The 14,156-nt window shown below is 38.2% G+C and overlaps 1 protein-coding gene across 12 annotated transcripts in view; it reads left to right on the plus strand.

Annotated features, from left to right (window-relative positions):
• Window positions 1-14,156, plus strand: part of LOC145684179 (uncharacterized) — a 692,246-nt gene that overhangs the window by 495,789 nt on the left and 182,301 nt on the right. For all 12 annotated transcript variants that reach the window (XR_014131255.1, XM_081756189.1, XM_081756245.1 and 9 more), the window contains one exon: window positions 10,931-11,034. Coding sequence is in view for 11 of the 12 variants with exons in the window: in XM_081756189.1 (XP_081612315.1) it covers window positions 10,931-11,034 (104 nt within the window). In the remaining variant the exon portion in view is untranslated. The remainder of the gene's footprint in view (window positions 1-10,930; window positions 11,035-14,156) is intronic.

Consider the following 14,156-nt stretch of genomic DNA (forward strand, 5'->3'; position numbering starts at 1 on the left):
TTAGATCATCTCCCCCTTCCCCCCACACACAAATGTTCAAAATTCCAAATGTCTCGTGGTTTTTTTTCAAAACACATGTTAATATAATTCTTGCAATATTTAAATAATACAACCATCATTAGTCATCCATATTCAATTAATACGAATAATCTAATCTTTGTCACTCTGTTTTGAAGAGTGTTGACCTTTATTTAATAAATTTTCAGACCAGCCATCCTGAGTGAGTTTTTTCTGGATTTTCCTCATTAACATCGAGGTAAATGCCGGGATGGTGCTAACATAAACGATCCAAGCCACTTCCTTCCTTCCCCATTTCTTTCATACTTCCCCACTTACTCGGGTAGTATGATCGCCGAAGGACGTCGTCTCACACACGTGACAGCTAGAGTCCAGAAGGTATAATAACATCGTTGGCTTCCCGCGCTTGGACCTGCTCGTCACTGGGGGGTGTGGCAAAAGGATAGCCAGTCAAAACCTTTCAGATTTGCCTAACTTACTCATCGCGAGGGTGGTGATTGGCTATCCTCGTACCACACCCCCAGTGACGAGCAGGTCGAAGCGCGGGAAGGCAACGACGTTATACCTTCTAGACTTTAAAATGGTCATAAATGCCCGAAACCAAGAAATTTAATTTCTAATCCTAATTCTGATTCCAAACATAATACTGTACGTGTTCGAATAAAGTCATTATTATTTCAGTAGGTGAAAGGCTTGTAGAAAAAGGAAAGAGGTATATGCTGTATGTATTGATCTAGAAAAGGCTTTTGACCGCGTGAATTGGGAATTGTTGTTGGAAGTTCTAAAGAAGGTTGGGTTGGAATGGAAAGATCAAAGACTCATATGAAACTTATATATGAAGCAACAAGTAAGTGTTAAAATAGGGGAGGAAATGACAGAGGGGAGGGGGAGTTCGACAGGGATGCTGTCTCTCGCCTACATTATTTAACATCTATCTAGAAGAGATCATGAAAACGAGCCTACAAAATAAAGACGGTATTTCAATAGGAGGTAGAATAATTAGGTTTGCAGATGATATGGCTCTTGTTGCAGAATCTGAAGAGAAAATCAATAAAATGTTAGTAAACGTGAGGAAGGGCTGTGAAGAATAAGGGATGAAAATAAATGTTAGAAAGACATGGTGATAGGAACAAAGGGTTCAGCGTCAATTATAGGAGAGAAGAAAATAGAATAGGTGATTAGTTTCCGATACCTTGGTAGTATTATTAGTAAGATACGAAGTGTGAACATGAAATAAAAGCAAGGATAGGAATGGCGAAAGAAGCCTTTAGGAGGAAGAAGAGTTGAGAAAGTTTCGTCAAGCTGTATGGGTCGGAGACATGGACATTAGGCAAAATTGATTTAAAAAAAAAAAAAAAAAGACTGGAAGCTTTTGAAATGTGTATGTTGAGAAAAATTGAGAAAATTAGCTGAGTCGAGCGGAAAACGAATGAGAGTGTGTTAGAAATGAGGGGGAGAAAAAAACAATTTTAGACATTATTAAGAAGAGGAAGAGAAACTGGCTGGGGTATTGGCTAAGAAGGAATTGTATCATGAGGGACGTGCTAGAGGGTTTGGTGATAGGGAAGAGAGGGAGAGGGCGAAGGAGACTACAATTAATGGATTATATAAAAAAACTGAGAAATTGTACGTGAAGACGAAGGGGTCAGCAGAAGACCGTGGAGCATGGAAGCTTCTCAGTTGGAACAAGCGACCTGCCAATAATGACAGAATACCTATGAGGATGAGGACTTTTAACAACACCAATGTACAGTATACATCAACAATACACGCACTGTCTCGCATTATTATTACTATCTAGCCTAAGTCTAGCCTAATGCTCGAAACAATGGTAGAAGATCTGGAATATCAATAAAGTTCATCACATGTCATACAATGGAAGCTGCCATTCGACTTTCGACATACGTAGATCATAGCTGATACGATAAATCCGCAACACATGTTGGAAACTTCAAACGAAATATCTTTTGTTTACACAAGAAGCTTCCCCCCTCCTACTTTTTTTTATATTTCTTTGTTTAGTCTGGCTGATGTGTCAAGTACCTTTTTTATGTTTTTTTTAAGAAAAAATCGAATAAACTCTAAAAAAGAATTTGAGTAAAAAGCACACCATAGTCGTATGCATAACCTAATGAACAGTGGAACGTGAAACCGCGTATGATATTGTTTGAGAAAAAAAAGGCTACTGTGGTAAAGAATAGAACTTAAAAAAAATCTAGGCAAGGCTTTGACCCACATACTGCAGCCAGTAAAAAGAAGAATACCATGCTGCATTATGTATGTTTATATTGTTAGTCACACATTAAGAAGTTTGTGATACATACAAATTAGTTATTTCTTAATTTCTTCCTTCCTCATTCAATTCTACGAATCCAATCCTGTTTGTCATAACACACCAGCTTTTCTCAATTCATATTCATACGCCATCTTTTAGATATATACACAGGGCTATTTTCTTTGCACTAACGGTTCTTTAATACAGCAAGTTACGGGAATGTACTGTTGCGTTCAAAAAAAAAAAAAGTCTTTCAAACCCATTTTGCTTTCAAAAGCGCTATTTTGGCAACCAGTGGCGTACGCAGTAGTTCATCAAGGGGGTCTCAAGTTCATATAATTTCTGGTGTTTATATATACTGTACAGCATGATTCAAAATGATGTGAACGATAAGGAAACGTTATCCGCTAGGTGGCAGAGTGATTAGTTCCAAGATGGCTGCCTGTGGTGCAGAGAGAGCATTTTGCGTTTTGCAGTTTCACGTTTGTCGGTCTGTTGTTAGTGTTCAACGCGAATTTCATAAAGATCCACCATCAAAGAACTCCATACGTAATTGATATGACAAATTCAACAGAACGGGACACATTTGTAAAGAAAAATCGTTCGGTAGGCCGTCCACTTCTGAGGCAGATGTCGAAAGGGTTCGAACAAGTTTTTCAACATAGTTTTCAACAAAGGGTTCGAACCAGTTTTCAAAAGTCAACAAGGAGAGTTAGCAAAGAGCTTCAAATGCCTCAAACAACTGTTTGGCGTGTAGTGCGTAAACATTTAAAGATGTATCCGTATCAAGTGCAGTTGTTACAACAGATAACACATAATGATCATACATGTCGCTAACTTTTTGTGAGTCATTTCAAGAGTTGTGCAGTGTTGATGATGATTTTTTTGGGCAAACTTTGTTTCAGTGATGAGGCTACGTTCCATGCGACAGGAAGAGTGAATAAACAAAATGTTCGCATTTGGGGAACTGTGAAGCCTCACCAAATCTGTGAAATTGTGCGTGATTCACCGAAGACGAATGTGTTTTGTGCGATTTCATCTTCAAAAGTTTATGGTCCATACTTCTTTGACGAAGGAACTGTGACTAGATAAACATTTATGCAAATGCTTACTACGTGGCTTATGCCACAGCTCGAACATGACAGTGCAAACTTCATCTATCAATTGGATGGAGCTCCATGTCACTTTCATCACAATGTCAGAAATTTCCTCAACAACAGACTGCCACACCACTGGATTGGGCGGTCAGGTAAAAATGATCATCAGCTTGTACGCTGGCCACCAAGATCACCGGACTTAACCCCTTCGATTTTTTTTGTGGGGACATCTAAAAGATATTTCTACAAATTCCCTCTACCCCCAGATGTGAATGAACTGAAAGAGCGCATCACTGCTGTAGTGCAAATGTTGATGCAAGCATGTTGAAACGGGTCTGGGCGGAATTGGAATACCGAATGGATGTATGCAGAGTAACAAAGGGAGCCCGCATAGAACATTTGTGATGTACTATTTTCTTTTCATTTCATCACAAAAACTTGGAGAGTTTTAGCATTTAACTGTAAGATTTGAAGCTATAATATTGCGCAATAATAGGGTGCGCGGTAGCTCAGTGGTAGAGCGTTCACCTCCAGTGCTTGGGGACCCTGGTTCGATCCCAGCTCGCGCCGTGTGGACTTTGTGGTGGACAAACACCGTGCTCGTGAGTTTTCTCGGGGTTCTCCCTTTTCCTCCCACTTTCTTCATTCCATCATTTCACTCATCTCTCATCATCACCGTCTCCTATAGCCTATAACCGGCATAAGCGTGGGACGTAAAACATAAAGGTTCATTTCATTTCATTTCATTTTTGCGCAATAATATTGCGCAAGTTCCGAAATATTCAACACTTGTTACGTACTCGTACACTTGTGTTCGATATTGCACTGCCATTCGATGGGGAATTTCGTTTGTTTTCAACCCTTCAGCTAACACAAATTTAATGACACTTCGCTGCTCCACGTTCGTGCAAACCTTCAAGTGTGCCACCATTTTGTTTCACCCATTTGCGAGGCAGGTGTGCCAGGCCCATCTGATAATAGTTCTAGGACACTCGAAAAAATTACAAAGAAACATAAACTTTGTCGAAGTTTTGTATTTTTTATGTAACTTTTCCATGGTAAGTCTTTATTTTTGCATATTATCTTACACAAGGGAGGGCTCGAACTTTAAAACCCCCTCTTGCATACGTCACTGTTGACAACTATATGTAAGAAATTGTAATACTTTAGCCAGGGGTGTAGCAAGCACGTTTATCTAGGAGGGGTCTGTCGTTTTTGAGGCGGGCCAACTACAATCGCAGGCTCGTAGCCAGCCCAAAAATTTAAGGGGGGCCGGTAGAAGTTAGGGGGGCCGATCCAATCATACTATAGTTCATTTGATAGCCTACTGTGAAAATTTTAGGGGGGCGGCTCACTAGCCCCCCGTGGATACGGGCCTGCTACAATGTACAAAGTCAAAATAAATTGTGTTACAACTAGTGATTTTGAGGCTTGAAATAACCGAAAAATTTTGGTTTTGTCCGAAAAACTAAAATCCTTTTTTTAAAAATGTTTTTATCCATAAATATTATGTTCCAGGTAGATTTTATTATGCTTAACCAAGAGCTACAACCCCGGACCAAACGTTATACCTTTGTGTATAACTATTTCAATTTAAGCCTAGTAGACATAATCTATCTACATAAGACTGATTTTCTCTGAAATTTCACTTAATTTCTTTAAGATTTCCTTACAAAAGTATTTATTTATTATTTGTGACTAAAAAACACCATAAAATATTTATTAACAGCTATATCTCACTTCTTGTTTTACACGAAGTAGCCAAAAAAATCGAATGAAATTCAAACTGAAAACTGAATAAAAACGTTATTTTTCACCAAATTTAGGTCAAAAATAGGTCTATGTAAAATATTTTCATGCTTCATATTGGACATGAGCACTAGATCAATCGATTGTAGCAGATATAGTAGTAAACTGTGCGTTTGGTGATTCCTTATAAGGAAGAGATACGATAATATTTTTCGATCGATATGGATCGGTAAATAATTTACCGTAAATTTTTAATTTATGCTTGTATAAGCCTTGTTGTTTTTAAGTGACTGAAGCAAGGTAATCGTACTATGATGTTTTAAAAGCTGGTCATTTGGGGAGTTCAGTAAATAATTCGGGGGAGCCTGGCCCCGATGGGCTCCTCGTGGCTACACTGCTGACTAGCTCTAAATAAAGGTCTCAAGTGACCGAAAAAAAAAATTCACATTTATTCGAGTTACTGTAACTCCAACTCTAGCTAAGAGTGCAGGGATTTTCCAAGAGTGGTGGGCGGCCAGTTTTTTTCATTTTTTAATTAAAATTGTATTACTTTTCGTTAAGTATTTTTACAAGTATTTATATAGGCCTGTACAAACTTTCGAGTTTCAGAGGAGAGATACACATTCATGTTCCCAGGATCCACCCTTTGCGTCGATCCCTTCTCCACGCATTATTTGCATGTGTTACGCCTGTTCTGTAAAGAAAGATGTGAAACGAGGAGAGACTGGATGGAGCATAATTTGATAGAAACTTGGATGGCTTCTTAAAGGGTTTCATCAACACCAAATACTCTTAAGTTTCCGTTAACATAAAAGACAGATAAAGATTTTTTCCCTTTCTTTTTTCTTGATTTCTTATGTAAAAAAAAAAAAAAAAAGTTTGTAGTGTTTCACGGCGACACGAAAGGAATTTCGTGAGAAACTCGCTCAGAAGTAATAGGAACCTCCAGCCAAAAAAAAAAAAATCTGTAGTAACTAACGCTCGTTGATGGCAATACTGAAGGATAAAACAGGTTTTAGAAGAAAAAATTGCGAGAATCTTTCCCTTGGGTGAGGAAGTGTGTGTGTGTGTGTGTGTCTTTCTGTGTACGTATATATGTTTGCAAAGAATGCTCGCGAGTATGATGTGTGATGTGTGTGGCAGGCTACAGGTAGAGAAACGGGGAAGAGGGTATTAGGTGCGGAAAGGGGGGCATATAGTGCGTGTAGAGAGGAGTTGTGTGAGCCAAGTTTCAAAATGCCACGTTCCATGATCTTTTCGAAAACGAGCTTCGGCCTATAGGATTTTTTTTAAAGGAATCAAGAAATATTTTCGTGAAATTCCTATGATACGTGATTTATATCTGTTCCGGTGACTGCTCCAGTAATCACACTTTTATTTACGTTATCCTTTTCTACTGGATTCATGATTTATCTTACAGGTACTTTTATTTAATATATCGTATCCAGCATCTTCATATTGGATTAGTGTTTTGAACTAGTTCTGTTCAAACTCGGTAATGAAATTTTTAGTTTTATGTCCCTCGATTATGCCCTGTAGACTAAAGGAGACGGATGAAGATTAACCATTATTAAATAATAATGGATGGTATAAGAATGTGGGAGGAAATGGGAGAACCCGGGAAAACTCATAGACATGATGATGTCCACCACAAACTCGCTTGAAATGGGATCGAACCAGGGACCCCGCCTTACCAGAGGATAGCGCTTTAACACTGAGGTGGCCCCGCGTAATGTAGTCGCTAACTCTCTTGTCTTTCGTACGAACGGGGCCCGGATTCGATTACCGGTTGGGTGTAAAAGCTTTTTCAGACTAGCCATCCTGAATGAGGTTTTCCTCATTCACGCCAGCCAAATGCCGGGGGGGGGGGGTATCTAACGTACTGGTCCCAGGCCGCTTCCTGCCTCCCTCAATCCTTTCTTCCTTCCCTTTCCCCGGCTAATGTGATCGCAGAGGGATATGATGGGCTAACATCGCCATAAATGCCGAAAGCCCGGAAACCTAATTCCTAATCCCAATCTAACACTGAGGCACTCCCCCTACCGTGTTCAATTTCGGGTAATCCCTTTTTCGAATATTTAACAATATTTTCTTTGAATATATTCAAAGGAGGACACTGTGGCTCAGTGGTAGAGCGCTCACTTCTGCACTGGAAAAAATAAAACAGCATTTAAACACTTAGTACAGATGTTGAAGTGTGTTTATAAAGTGTGCTTCGCATGTCCAAAAGCGTTCATTCTCCGAAAACAGTATCTGCTATGATATATCGGCAAACTACTATGACACTTCTTCTTAGCAAACAGTTCGAAAACAAAGTGATGACATAGTTTTGCACATTTTGTACATACATCTGGGACATACTTGGACAACACAGTATCTACAAGGGGTGAATATGTGTCGTCCGGAGGTGTTCATAGAATGTCGGTAATGTGTACAGTGTCCTACTGTGTCTAAAAGTGATTTCTGTATTATTTTGCAGTGTGATGCGAGGAGTCGTTGGTTTGATATCAGGCCGTGTGAGTTATTGGTAAACAACATCGTGTTCGTGGGATTCTCGTGGTTCTCCTCTTTCTTCTCAAATTTTAATTTCACGAATTGTTCCGTAATCGTTCACTTTTCATTTATCTCCATCTCTTTTAGCCTACAAGACATAACAGTGTGACGTAAAACTAAAAGATTTTTAAATATTCCAACGAAATCATTATTCTTATAATTGATCGAAATAATTATTATTTGAAGGACGAACAGCTGTTCGAATGTTTTCTTGAACAATGAACTATTGTATACTGCAAAAAATAAATCAGCGTTTGGACGTTTCTTAGAAAACACTTCTGGTCATTGGTGGACATGTCCAAACATGTTAGTGAGTAAAAAGAATACTGTTGAGAATCTATCCTAATAATGGTCAATAGAAGCTGGTCTAAAAGTGTTCAAAATGTACCTGAACTTCTGCTATTTACACATTTACAAGTCCTTTTTTCCCGTGTACTTATTGGACACATCAGAACTTCAGGTACGTTTTCAACACATCAATTTTACTAACTCACTGGTAGGATCATTCTAGACATTTTTCTTTGTTCACTGAGAAAAAAAAAACTTCATTACATTTTGGGCATATATTAAGTAATATATAAGCTAAAGCCTTTTCTAGAAAATGTCCAAACGAAGGGCGTCATTTAGGGAGGACAGGAGAGGGCAACTGCCCCCCCCAAGAGTTTGAGGAATATATATACTCTAATCGATTGCCTACTAATATACTAGTACAGAAGGTGAAAATCTTATGTCGGTGGTGCTCTTGCCCCCCCTCCCCCAACAGAAGTCTGAAATGACGCTCCTGGTCCAAACACTGATTTATTTTTTTGCAATGTACGGTTAATTACTAGACTAATTTTAATACTATTGATTTTTCACCTTCAACTGTATTATTATTAAGTATTCTGCTTTTTGGCAGGTTCTGGGGCTATTTTTTTTCGGTTTGGACCTGGAAATGTTTCTTTCATGTTTCTCGAGTTTCAGCTTCCTCTCCCAATAATTTCTTCTATTTTTCAAATCATCAATCACTTGGGTTCTTCTTCCGACTCCTCGTTTTCCTTCCATCTTTCCTTTTATGGCCGTATGAAGAAAAGAATTTCTTCGCAAGATGTGTCCAATCCAATTGGCCTTCCTACGTAGAATGGTGGCTAAAGGCGTCCTCTTCTATGTAAGATGTCTTAGAGTCTAATCTCAAAATATTAAAATTGATTGGACAATCTTACATTATAAAAACACTTTGAAAGAACGGCTTCTATTCCAGCCTTGTTCTGGTTTTACTCTAAAAAGTAGCAGTTCCGTGGAGGGAGCTGAAACAAGAAAAATGTCCAAATTTTAACGTCGAGTTAGTTACTGTTTGTTTTACTTCCATAACAAATCATTGTGAGACGCGTGGCAGATCGCTTAGCACTGGTGCACCGGGTCTCTAGTGCGATCCCAAACCGCGTCAAGTAAACTCTATGGTGGACATATATCATGTGCGTGGGCTTCCCCGAGGTTCTCAGCCTTTGTGCATTATCGTGGGTCGTTAAAACTAAAAAAAAAAAAAAAAAAAAATTAGAACTAGATCATTAACATTGTGTTCAATATTAGTTAAATTTTCGCAAATAATAATAATTCACGAATTTTTATTTAGAAAAAAATTAATCAAATCATTAAATGTTAATTGGAGGTGATACGTTTAGAATATGTACTTATGATAAACATTCGCTAAAATCAATGAAGGAAAATTGTTTTCATCATTGGAAACTCACTCATTTGACCTCAAGTAGCTTTCCGATTGCCTTAGGCTACACCAAAACCGAAAATTCTGGGCCATACTGACAATCGAACTCTGGCCGTAAGGACATGTCCAGGATATTTACTCAAGGGTCCCCATCCTTAAGGTCTAAGACGCACCCTTGTTCTAAATTCCCGTGCCATGTCCCTCCGCAAAAGCATTGTTACATTTAAATGATCTCAACAAATCTAACCTCATTTTCTTTCCTTTCCCCTCTTAGAACGACCTTGATTAGAATTTGTTGTTCTTATATACATGATAAATTATGCACTTTTTTCTATAAAAATTGTAAACTGGATTAAATGTCTCAATTATTTTCTTCCCAATTCTTCCTAAATATTCAATGACGCAATTTGCGTCACGCCTGGTGACGATACCAGTTTAGTTTCCTGGGAATACAGAGGTGCAGAGAAAATTTTCGGGGGGGGCAGCAATTTTTTTGTATACTGGAAAGGATACTTTTCTATTACTAGAACTATACTACAACATGTCTGGGGGCAGTTGGGAGTAGACGTAGTCAGGAGGGTTCACCCTCCCCATCTGGCATCGTCACTTGTCATATCCTATTGTGGCCACCTCTGTCACTAATCTTACATTATAAAGTGACTTGAAACGAATGTTCGCTTCTAATGTAAATTCCCAAAGCACCTGGTAAGAACTCAAGTTTCACTTGTTGTAACAGTGACTGAACGTATTCACTTTTCCCTCTCCTTCCCGGAGCAGTCACTGTATAGTGTAGTAGCGTTGAAGGTGGCTGGCGGTGCGGTAGAATAGTTACGAACGAACATACGGCAGGCAATGAATGTTGTTGTAGCTGAGGAATAAGTGAAGTGAACGGCTCCGGAAGAAGCGAAGCACAAACAGCGCTTGACATAGTAAAAGTGTGTCCCACATTAGCTCGTCAGGTGGTTTGGTTTGCTTTCAGTGTGTTGTGAGGTGTCGCGCCGCTGGTCTACAGTAAGAAAAGGAATGTTTGTGTGTCTGAATGTGTGGTTTGGTGCTTGCCTGTGTTTGTGAATATTGAAGCGAAGAATCAAAAACTGCCGGTAGATGCATGTGTGTGTGCATACACCTATTACATAAATATATATTTGTTACGATGGTTCCACATGTCATGAAAGTGACTTGTAGAGGACCTATTGGTAATTATTTGACATGGAGGTGATTTTGTCATCATTGTCATCACCATCAACAATACTCCTGAGTCTACCAGCGTCTAATCAACTATTATTAAAGTCATGTCATTGGCTGTGGAAATTTTCTTTGCTGGGGTGGTTGTGGTGTTGTTATTGTTGGTGGATTGGTATAGAGATACCAACAACAATCACCACCACAAGAGATCCGGTAGTGATGAGGGTGATGGCAAAATGCTTGTTTCGTCAGCGTCTTCCGTTGTTCCGAGCCCGCGTCAATTGTTGTCTTCCCTGCCTTCCAATTATCAGACATTGTTGATTCTGAAAATACGCCGTCTTATCTCTACAGATAAACCCGTTCCTGAAGAAGACTCCCCGACGGTTGCCCACACCGCCCTTAAACAGCTGGTGCAAGAGGTCCTGCACGAGGCCATGGGACTCCCCTCTCTACAGGTGAGTACAAATATCTTCTTTACTATATATATAAACTAGGATTAGTCTGTCTAGGGGGCAGATTGAGAATATCCTACCTAGAATATGAATGGAGATTTAAAGGGTAAAATTATTCAGGGTAAAATTTCGTAATTATACTTCCTTAGATTGTAGAAATAAAATTGTATGGCTTCACTGAGGAGTCGCAACTGAAATTATTATTTCACGAAGGAAAAACGAATGTTTAAGGAAACTATTTAAACAGCATACGTGATAGTATCATAACTAATGTATAAACGTCGCTGTAATATAATTCTCAATAACATAACAACTGAGCACTCCACACACTTACACAGGGCTGGATTTACTCATCTGAAGGCCCGGGGCTGGAAAAAAAATATGTGGCCCCTGCTGACTTCACCTAATACATTTCTGTGAAAGTATAGGAGGAAAGTTAACAGAATATGTTTCATAATTTTGGCCCTATTTTATTTTACGATGATTGTATCTTCATGATTCTTTATTGATAGCCAGTTGAGATCAGAAATGAAATGAAATATTTGAGTTTCACGTCCCACGCTTATGCCAACTAAGCTAAAGGAGACGGTGATGATGAGTAATGAATGAAATGGTGGAATGAAGAAAGTGGGAGGAAACGGAAGAACCTCGAGAAAATCCACACATACGGTGTTTGTCCACCACAAAATTCACTTGGCGGGAGCAGAGTTTGAACCCAGGACCTCATGCACCAGAGATGAACGCTCTACCACTGAGCCACCGCAGCCCGCTTAGTTGAGATCAGAGTGGAGGCCCGGCGCTATAGCCCCCTAATCTCCTCCCTTAATCCGGCCCTACACTTATACTGTACATACTCCAAAATAGTGTATGCACATTCCCACGATGTTTTATGTTCTGACAACGAAGTTCTTCCGACGAGTTCTTCTCCCCTTGCGCCTTACCCGCATAATGCTACTTGCTTACTCGTGGCTGGCGATCACTCGGGTCCTATATTTCCCAATTGATTATTTTGGGTTATAAAATAAATTCCTCAGCAAATATTCCTGGTAAAAAGTGGAAAACTACAAATTGAAAATAAAACAAAAACATCTTTAAGGTATTAAGAGAAGAATTTCAAAAAATGAATTTGTAGCAGTCATATGTATGCTGAGGTCAATATTCTCAATTTGAATGCACTCAAGAACACTGTTAACTTAGAAAAAAAATTGTAGTCATTGTCTAGTTCTGGATGTTCTTCCGTGTCTTTGTATAAAATGAACTATTTCCAAACTTTTGGACCTTCTACCACTACAGTTATATTCGTTCTTTCCCTCCTCCAAAGAAGAAATTACATATAATTGGGCAATAGGAATGTTTGCTACAATATTCCTTTTTTAAAAAATGCTAGCAGCGCTTCTTGTCATTTATCACCAAAAAGTAATGAACCGCTGTTATAGCATGGAAGATTATAGCATAGTATACAAATACACTTATATATATATTAATTTGGAACGTTAAAATCAACCTAAAAATAAGTTATAACTGAAGGTTTTTGAGTTTTACTGGAATATGATGATAGCTCTGTTAGTACTATTTGTGGCTGACTGCTGTCTAGGAAACTGAATTTGTCAGTGGACGAATTTAGAGGTACCTATGGGCTATATGTAAATGAGCGTCATTGGTTGAGAACTCATTTGAAAAAAAAAAAAAAAAGTTGTCTGTTTCAAGTAAGATAACATTTGGAACTCTGTAAAAACCCCAATACTAATAACCACGGCTATATTAATGCAGTACTTAACTCGCAACATTTAATGCACAAAATCTAAGTAAACAATTAGAAATATTCATATTAAACGAAAGATTAAAAGAAAAACTTACTTTAAAAATTGATTAAGAGGCCTCATCACTGCCAAATTAAAATACTGCTAATTTTATAGTAATTATGTGATATCTTCAAATAGATAAAAGATAATCAAAATGTGGAACAAGAGTTCCCTAGACAATATTATTTTGCATGAGATATCGTTATCAAGAGTCACCTAGTAGCTTTCCGTTTGCAACCATTTAGAAACGCGAAAATAAATGCCGATTTTCTAAATGGCTGAAAATCGAATGCAGATAAATGAGTAGTGATAACGGTATCTCATGTAAAATAATATTGTCTAGGAAGCTCTTGTTCCACCATTCGATTATCTTTTATCTGTTTGACGATATCACATAATTACTGTAAAATTCACGATAGTTTAATTTTGCCGTGATAGGGCCTCTTAAGAGGGGTGTTACCCAAGCTACGAAAACAGGGTTAAACATAGAGGCAAGGAAAGTTTAGACGAGTGAAATTCCTTTATTTTGGTTCTTCTTTTCCTTCCTTTTCTAAAATAAATAAATAATCAGGACAGTATACATCATACGCAATCAATGGAACTGTATCCGATCTGGACCAAAATTGGGAGGGTGATAGAACTTCACGAGTTAGGGTAAATGTTTTATTGTGCAGGCTTTTGGTTCTTGAGTTATTGGCCATCGAATTTGGGTTCGACATAGTGAAAATTATTATATGTGTTATGATATCGACGATACTAATTCGATACTGACCAACTTTGGTATATACATTCTGTAGCTTAGTGCGAACATGAGATATTATGGTATACATATAAATGGTTCTCGAGTTATTGACCACTAAACTTGCGTTTGGACTTACATGAAGACATTTCATATTATGGATTACAGGAATAATCCATTATATTATATAACTAATATTATGGAGTACAGACCCTTCGTCTCCGAGTTACTATCCATCAAATTTTTATTTGAACTACGTGAAATTAAGAAATTTCACTGAAACATGTTTGATGAAACTTATCCGATCTTGACCAAAATTGGGATGGTGATAGAACGTGACGAACCTAGTTATAATATTCAGGTCTTTGTTTTCTGAGTTATTGGCATCAAAATTGGGGTTCGACTTATTAGTAAAACCTCATTAAAATTTGTGGTATGTAATCGACAATAGTAATCCAATCTTGGCCAAATTTTGTATGATTTTAGATCTCGTGTGGCGTGTATGTTCATGAAATATTGCGGTATACGGATCATTTGTTCTCGAGTTATGGACCACCAAATTTTGGTTTGGACTTACTTAAATG

The sequence above is a fragment of the Thermobia domestica genome, chromosome 1, assembly GCF_964235325.1.
Source record: "Thermobia domestica chromosome 1, izTheDome1.hap1.1, whole genome shotgun sequence".
Taxonomy (NCBI): Eukaryota; Metazoa; Arthropoda; class Insecta; order Zygentoma; family Lepismatidae; genus Thermobia; species Thermobia domestica.